Genomic DNA, 9210 nt, shown 5'->3' on the forward strand with positions numbered 1-9210 from the left:
GAGTTTCATATTGAAAAATCTGCCTTTATAGTTTGTTTATTGTGATATATCTGAACCCGTTGACACGTAATATAATAACACAATCTAATATTCATCAGGTAGCATGCTGTTGACAAACTCTTGCTATTAATAATTGAAAAGGCCAGAGCATTCAATACAAACTCATCTGGATTATGGTGTTGTCACCGTAAAGTCGTGTTTTTCTTGGTTATATGAAAACACCAGAGAGCAAAAAACGTGCTTATCATGGTAAATGTCATCTTCGTGCCCTTGAACAGATTTCTGAGGGTGAAGGAATATTTTCTGAGGAATATAAATTCATCTCTCCAAGGCGGCTGTCCGATACTCTCCCCATACGATGAGTGGTAAAGTTCCTGGTAATCCTCCTGATGGCCGCCCAGACCTGTCAGCGGCTCGAACCCTGACAGTCTTACCTGACGCCCAGCCGCCTCCTGGGGGTTGGTGGAGGTCTGGCAAAAGATGGGGCAGAGATGCCATAGATCTGAGGCGCTTCTATGTCACCACAGGCAGGAGCTCCCCCCCCCCACCTGCCCCTCCTCTGGCTCCAGTACGACCAGTAAAAGGTCAAAGCATCTTCTGCCACTTCCCGAGTTATCTGCCCTTTCTCTTCATCAAGATCCCCCGTTGACCTCCATTCAGATTCCCTCCCTCGCCGTTGAACCCGGTGGCGCTCCTGAAAAACGTGATTCAAACTACAAATATGTACCTATTAAACAACTATGGAAAAACTGGGAAATAGACGAATTACCTCTGATGCAGTGGGGGCGGTGTGGCCTAGGGGGTAGAGTGGGCGTTCTCATACAAGAAAGTTGCTGGTTCAATCCCCACTCTTCCCCATCTGCATGCCGAAGTGTCCTTGGCAAGATACTGAACCCCTAAATGGCCCCTCATAAATGTTGAGTGTACTAAAAATATAAGTCGCTTTGGACAAAAGCGTCAGCTAAATGACATGTAATGAAATGCAGTGCTCTACTATTATACTATTGTCTCCCCTTTTTATTTTTTCAATTAGCCCTCCCTTTTCCACTTGTATTTTCCAGGAATACCATTCTGTAGCTTTACAGGAACCTCAACAATGAATGCCCATTATGATTTTTATCCAAAGCCCTGCAAGGCTGTGACATTGATGTTATTAGAAACCTGTGGGCTTTTAGAATAGTTTATATAGTTTTTAGTTACTACAGAAATGGGAACACTTGTTCAGTTCAGTTTCCATAGTGATTTTTCCATTTCAAAATCATCAGATTTAGAGAAAGCATGGCTTTCGCTGCACAAGCATGAAGCGTTAGACGCAACCAGCCTTTCACAGCAATGAGATGAATCCTGTTCTTTCCTTTCCTTTACTGAATCTACATAGGAGGAGTTGGAGAAAGATCCTGAAGCTTTGAAAAACAGACATTGTGCTATAGACATATTGAAAATGGCATATTTTGGTACATTCTGTAACTACTGTTATAAGGTTCCATCCTCCTGATAAGAAAACACTATGAGATGGCTGTGATAGATGATGTAAACTGTACATATCATCCAATTAGTCAGATGTTTCCCTGTGTTCACGTTAATAATGAAATTATTCAATGTTGAAGACTGGACTTTGTGTATCAATTCATTTGTAAATAATTATCCTTTTTGGCCCCGGTCAATCCAAATACTATCTAGGAGGATATTATCTTGAGCCCCTCCAGGTACCAGCATGTGTTGAATGTTGACCAAGAGACTGTAGCCCCACCTGCTGTACAGGAGCATATAGTGGCCTATTGTTTTTAAAGTGCATTGATTCTGCTTCTGTTGCTCTGTAATCACGGATGCAACTGGCACACAGCAAGTTATTTATACTATGGAGTGTGTTGCCCAACTGCCACGGATCTTCTGATTGGTGCAACTGCCTTTTTCTAGGTCAGACAGTGGATCACATGCATCCACACACGCAGTCAAATATTCCCTTTCTCCCTCACACACGCAGCCAAACGCTTCCACCGGGGAAGGTGATGTGCATTAGTCGCCTGGTTGCTCCTCTTCCTCCCCATTCTAAATATAAACATGACTCACAGTGATGGCACTTGCACTGACTCAAGATGGCGGCATACCTTTAGTGGGTCTTCATCAATTGTGACAGGTCCTCTTGCTCCCGTCATGGGAACAGCTTTCTTTCCGTCACTTTCCGATTTGACTGCAGCCAAGCTGTACAGTATTTTTGAGCTTGTCAATTAAGGACTGATAGTTTTCTATTTCCCTGGGAATAATCTATAGGTAATAAACGTGGCAGTGGCAGCTGTCGGTGGTGCTCAGCGGCTCCCCGGGGGGAGGGGGGGGGGGGGGGCTATCGGGTGGGTGCTCATCTGGCGGCTGCAGAGGAAGGATCAGACTTTGCTTTGCCCCATTGCCTCTCTCACACTCCTTCTCTTGCTCTTTCCCGTTGTGTGTCCTGAACTCACCTCAGACAGGAGTTGGTGTCGAGGTGGCTATTAAAAATCTATTGTTAAATCCTAGAAGCCGGTATTTTATTTTACATGAGTATTATACAAGTTTTATGTGTTCACAAAGTACATTGCATCCTTTTTTTCTTACCCTGTGAAAATGTATTATTTTAGCATAATTTCTCTGATGGAAATGATTGGAATTGATGCAGTGTTTTTCTGGTGTGACTGGAGTGTGCACTGCCAGTGTTGTCACTGCATCAATCTCATTAACTCCACCTACTCATTAGTCATTGTTTCAAACTTGGATGGATTTTATATTTTCAGTCGTCTCATCCATCCTCCAACAAAACAAAATACAAAAAAGATTGGATTAGATAAGTTGTATTTTCATTTGTCAGGTCACATGATGCAAATGAAATGCTTTTGGCTGCATCGTACTTGCCCCATGACCTCATCGATGAAGTCTGGTTGTTTCCTGACACTGAAATCCAGCTGCCTGAAGGAACAAAACCTTTTAAGTGCCGTCTGTCACTTTACATTTCCAGACTAATACTAACATTGCAGGTTGCAGAGCAGAAAAGAGACACAAGGGAACATTGGTTGCTATAAAGCAGACAAACCCTCAGGCTACAATTTGCTTCACATCTTGACAATCCTGGAAGAGTTTTGTTCAATAAAGTCTTTTGCTTCATGTTTTAGTCGAATCTGATCACCACGTTCAATCGTTCTGAATTTTAGGACCATATAATCATTTTCAGGTCTGTTGACTCAGCCCTGTCTTGCCTAGTTGAACAAAAAGAATATAAAAAAAGATGACTTAAAGCCATCAGTATGTTTTTGGACCAGGTTTTCTCTGGTCTTGTTTGTTAGGTGCTCTGTCATGAAGGAGCTTTTCAAGGCTCATTTGGTGCTTTGTGAGACTTGCTCTTATTTCTTTACATCCAATCAATGGCTTGGGTCAACCTGTTGAAATGGTCCGTGTCTCGATCCATTCAATGAGCAGGGACTGTACAGCAGAATGTGGGAAAACAGATAGTGAAGTATATGGTGTTTTCAAGAACCAGTGTGAGCTCATCTACCAGAGCGACCGGCAGAGGGGATTGTAAAATACAATACAGCAAAAGCACTTTCTGCCTTTTGTTATTGAGCAGCACATGGAACACTAGAGCAAATATAGCAAATGTACAATCCTCCAATTCTATGACTATAATTATTGGAGACTTAAACATGTAGAGGAGCAGTGGGTATTGCTTTTTCTGTTTTATTTCACTAATTATTGTGTATATACATACGTTTTGTAAAAACTTGTGGAGGCTCTGTCAGCAGTATCTTGGCTCAAAAGGGGCACAAGACCACAGTATTCCATTGCATATCCATCAATCTGACAGTCATGGGCTGGTGGACTGTTCAGCTGCTTGTGCTCTGAGATCTGTGCTGTCCCACAAGCTTCCCAGGACAAACTGATGAATATGAATTTCCTTTCGGGTACATACCGCTCCATCACAGCTTCAGCCCCCCTCCTCACATCTCCTCCCTCCACCTTCTCACTGGTGTAGCGGTGCAATCTTCACATGCAAATATCCTGGGAGGTGGGTGGGCAGCTGATGCAACCAACTTGGTAACATAAAATTACATTTGCATGTGATTTGAGGTATGGAACAGGGGCTCGGCTGGAGTCGCTTTGCAGGAATAACGAGTCAGAAATGGGGCTTTGATTCCACTCTGCTCCCGAGTCTTTAAAATACTAAATGTTTGTCCTCAGGAGGATTTGACTTTTAAACTTGGTCATTTTGGAGGCTGTAGTTTGTGGAGCTTCTGAACTGTACTGCTTTCAGAGGTGTTTTTCTAATATTTAGTGCACCCTCTAAGTTATTTGGAATACAACGTGATGAAGATGTATTATTTCAGGGCGGATAATAGTTAACTTTGCAAAACCGATGAATATTGGCCACTACATATAAATGCACGTCTTTTCTGCATTGTCTATTCTATAAAAGAAAAGCCCTCATATCTCCAAGCAAACTCTGAATCTCATTCCAAAAGGCTCATAAATATTCACTTGCTGATGTTACCTATAGATTTATTTTTATTAAATATATGTCAATCACAAATTAAAAGTCAAAAACTATTACTGAACAAAAGATAATTTATTTGAAGGTACTCTGGTTTGTCTGCGCCGACATCAGGAAACTCCCTGTGCACATTTTGTACAGTCGGTGTAATTGCTACCTAATTTATTAATATTTTCTTAATTGTGAATACATGCACTTCTCGTCACACACATGTACACACATGCCACAGCGAGGAGGAGCAATCGTGTCCTGCACTGTTGGGCTCCAATGACGCCTCCTTATGTAACGCACATCTACGCCGGAACTGGAGCAGAAAAACCACACGAGCCAATCACAGCGCCCACTCCGCCCACTCCCGGCAGAGCTCATCACCTTTTCGAAATGAGATTGTCCATAAACATATGCAGAAAGCATAATCAGATAAGTCCACTTCCAAAACACCGGCTTGTTTTTGCATCTTCATTAGGCACTAATTTGTAATCTATATATGAATCTCCTGGAGAGGGGTCTGTTGTAGAAGTGTTAATTGCTTTTCTATAAAATGTTGAAATGCAAATGGCCTAAGATGAGTTCTGAAGTTGAGGGCTGACACTGCGGTGACAGTGAAAGCCTTTTGTTTACCACACGTTGATAATGAATGGAGAATGGAGCTGGGAAATTACACTTCTCGTTCTGGCTTTTTTCCTATGGACATTAAGTTCCAATTAAATAGGGAAATTGAGCATCCTGAAATTAAAGGGTTGACTGACATTGATTATATGCATGATATAATACCAAAGCTGAACCAATGCAATATCCAAATTAGCCTCCGAATATACAAGACGTGATAATGAAAATTAAACAGTTTTGCATACTAATCCTCTGTCAATAACTTCTGCGTGTATATCTGTTCTCAGGGAGTTTATCTCGGCTAAATCAACTGCAAGCGGTGGATTCATTTCTATCACATGTTTAAACACAACATTATAATGTTATCTGATGCAGAGTGGACCGCGTTGCATTTCCTTAAGAGGGCCAGAGCTCAGCGGTGACTGTGCTCATTATCAAGGTCAAGGTTACCTTTCTAATGGATTTATTATATAAAAGGCCAAATTCAAAAGTCTAGAATTATGAAGCAGCTGCTGTTTTAAACAACTCCAGCCGGGAACAGCAGCTCTAAGTGCATCATGGCCAAACAAGAAAAAACAACCAGAATAGAGTGGTTTAGTGCAAGTTCCTGCTCAGAACATCATATTTTACATATTGAAGAAATACGTTGTGGATCTACTGACACGTGAAGGTCAAATTCTTATTGACTGCTGAAACCTTTTTGTGGGTTTCATGATGAAAAAACAATTTCTTCTCCGAGTCCAACACTCTTAAGTGTAATGTGTTTGAGCGATTCGGGTTTAAAGAGAAAATGAGAGCGCTGATTTAACTTTGTCCTCAGGCTAAAGCGTCCGGGCCTCCGGTGAGTCTGGATAATAAGTGCCGCCTAACGATTCTGTTCCCCGTTGAAAAGGAAGCTGATTAGAATGTCGACAGAGCCTGCACTTAACCACGCTGAATACTCATTTCCTCATTCCACCTGGTGTGACTAACTGTAAGTCATCACTTTATGATGAAGTTATGGGAAACACTTGTGTTATAGGAGGTGCTGTGGTCAAATGAACATGTAATTAGGGCCCGAACACTGACAGGCACTGACAGACGAGAGGCCCTATTGAAATTGTATGGATTATTATAATTTATTATTATTATTAATCAGGCAAATGAATTGGCTTTAACATGCTCAAATTCTTACCAACATTTGCAAAAAGTTAGAAAGTGGTGAAAATTTACGTATTATGGAGGGATTCTCAATGGGCGTCGCAAAATGGCTCAATGGTGCCCCCCGAGACTCCCAGAACGTGTTTACATTGACCGATCTTCACAAAAATCGATACATAGGTGTATCATGACCGGACAACAAAAAAGTATTAGGTGCAATTGGAAAAACGCAACAGGAAGCCTGCTATTTTGCATTTAGTGGCCATTTTGGCCATGTTCCAGATTTCTACTTTGAGGTACTCAACTTTTTTTTGTTGCTTTCAAGGCGTCCTTCAACTTTAAAAGCACCGTATCAAAGGGGCTTCAAAGTTAAAACCTCTCTCTGAATTTTGACGTGAGAGTACAGCTAAACGACAAGTGACTTGCTGTATGGCTACTATCTTCGGCCTTTTTCATACCCGGCACAAATATGAATCTTGGGTGATCTGATAAGAACTGGACAGTTGGAGGTACACCAGCTAATACGTGGCATTATAACGGCCCTGCACACAAGAGTATGGAGGGCCACTTCTTGTTTTCTTGCAGTGCATGCCTGTAATCTGGAAAAACATGGGGATCGGGTTGGGCCTTGCTAATTTTCTCTCTGCCTCGATTGGGTTTGTACAGAGAATTGCAGCCCGAGCTGCTCTCGACCCCACATGCGTTCTGAAGGGCCAAAGAGATTGGATCTCACTTCCTTGTTATTTTCTTGTATCTAATTTTGATTCTGGTGTTTTTTCTTGTTTTGTCATTTCTATGTTTTAATAAAACTTATTACGGCCTGAGTACCTGCGGTTAGATGCCCTATTGAAATTGTAAGGATTTTTCCGTTTATTGTTATTATTTTTCATTTTGGGCTTTTTCAGGGCCTAGACCAGGGGTGTCCAAACTACGCCCTGCGGGGCCAACTGCGGCCCGCCATGCACTTTAAATTGGCCCGCATCAAAGTCTAAAAATATAACAGTATGTCACACTGTTTAAAGGCAGCTACACTAAAGGCAGCTACCTTTGAACAGTGTGACATAAAAGGCAGCAGCTGCAGGAGCAGGATCTGTTTCTGTTCAGAGGAAGTGAAACTATTCTACGGTCTCTGGCACCAGCTGAAATGGAGCAGCAAGAAAATCAACTGGACAGAGAAAGATTCTGCTGTGGTGGTTCTACTGGAGGATCCGGTGACTACTGTCTGTGGACACAGCTACTGTAAGAGTTGTATTAACAACCACTGGGACAAAGGGGAGGAGAGAGGAAGCTACAGCTGTCCTCAGTGTAGACAGACCTTCACCCCAAGGCCTGTCCTGGAGAAAAACACCATGTTAGCTGATTCAAAAGAGGAGCTGAAGAAGACTGGACTCCAAGCTGCTCCTGCTGATCACTGCTATGCTGGACCTGAAGATGTGGCCTGTGATGTCTGCACTGGGAAAAAACGGAAAGCTCTCAAGTCCTGTTTGAATTGTTTGGCCTCTTATTGTGAGAAACACCTCCAGCGTCATCTCCAGTCTGCTCCATCGAAGAAGCACAAGCTGGTGGAGCCTTCGGCTCAAGTGGATGTTTTACTGCCACAACCAGAGCAAGAGCCCAGAGCTGACTTCTTAAAATATTCACAGGAAATCACACTGGATCCAAACACAGCAAACAATGAGCTGTTATTATCTGACGGAAACAGAAAAGTAACATGGATGAAAGAAGGACAGTCTCATTCTAATCACCCAGACAGATTCACTGGTTGGCCTCAGGTCCTGAGTAGAGAGAGTCTGACTGGACGTTGTTACTGGGAGGTGGAGGTGGAAGGAGCAGTTTATGTATCAGTCACATACAAGAATATCAGCAGAGCAGGAGGCTCACATAGATGTTTATTTGGAAACAATGATAAATCTTGGTCATTACATTGTTATGGAACCAGTTATAGCTTTTATTACAACACCATCCACACTCAAGTGTCAGGTCCTTGGTCCTCCAGAGTAGGAGTGTACCTGGATCACAAGGCAGGTGTTCTGTCCTTCTACAGCGTCTCTCACACCATGACTCTCCTCCACCGAGTCCAGACCACATTCACTTACCCTCTCTATGCTGGAGTTAATGTTTATTATCATGGATCCAGAGCTCAGTTCTGTAAACTCAAATAGACTTGAGTCATTAAAAGCAGTGATTTAGATTCTGTGTGTAAATCTTTAACTTATTTTGTCTCCATGTTTGTTGATCAAAGTTCGTCGTGGTGAATAACTGACTAGCGCCCCCTAGAGGGCAGCACCGGAACTATGATTTGCCGACATGTACAAACATTGATAGGGACGTGTGTCTTTTCATAACAAACAAATAAGTCTCTTGGATAGATATGCTAGACCAAACAGGAAGCCCGCCATTTTGACTTAAATGGCTATTTTTACTTTGAAGTACTTGTACCAGGGCTTTCATCAGATCAACCTCATATGAGGTGAGTGTCATCACAACAAGACGGAGATATAAACTAACCCAAAGATTGATTTTTCGTCACACGTTGTGACCGTGGCGTGACATAGCATTTTGATGACATGCCATCAGAACAAGAGGATTTGTTTCTCGTTATTATTATTATTATTCAGGCAAATTAATTGGCTTTTTGAGCGATTTAACATGCTCAAATTCTTACCAAAATTTGCAGAAAGTTAGAAAGTGGTGAAAATTTACGTATTCTGGAGGAATTTTCATTTGCTTTGAAATATAAAAGATTATTCACAAAGTGCCTCGTCAAGGTTGCAGGTTAAAGATGTTTTTTAATGTTGCATACTTCTTTGGTTTACATCTCCATCCATCTTTGAAATTCCTGTGAAAGTTAGTTCTCAAACCTGCACTTGGACTAAAGATGAACTCATTTGAATTTGGTGCTCAAGAGTCAAAGCTCAACGTCATTGTATCTGACAAAACATCTGTCT

At 42.0% G+C, this 9210-nt stretch overlaps 1 protein-coding gene across 1 annotated transcript; it reads left to right on the plus strand.

The window, feature by feature from the left end:
• Positions 1-358: 358 nt before the first annotated feature.
• Positions 359-8424, plus strand: LOC132997944 (tripartite motif-containing protein 16-like). The gene is made up of 2 exons (XM_061067512.1): positions 359-458; positions 7436-8424. Exons 1-2 carry the CDS (start codon positions 359-361, stop codon positions 8422-8424), a joined length of 1089 nt encoding a protein of 362 aa, XP_060923495.1.
• Positions 8425-9210: the final 786 nt, after the last annotated feature.

This window comes from Limanda limanda, chromosome 1 (assembly GCF_963576545.1).
Source record: "Limanda limanda chromosome 1, fLimLim1.1, whole genome shotgun sequence".
NCBI lineage: Eukaryota > Metazoa > Chordata > Actinopteri > Pleuronectiformes > Pleuronectidae > Limanda > Limanda limanda.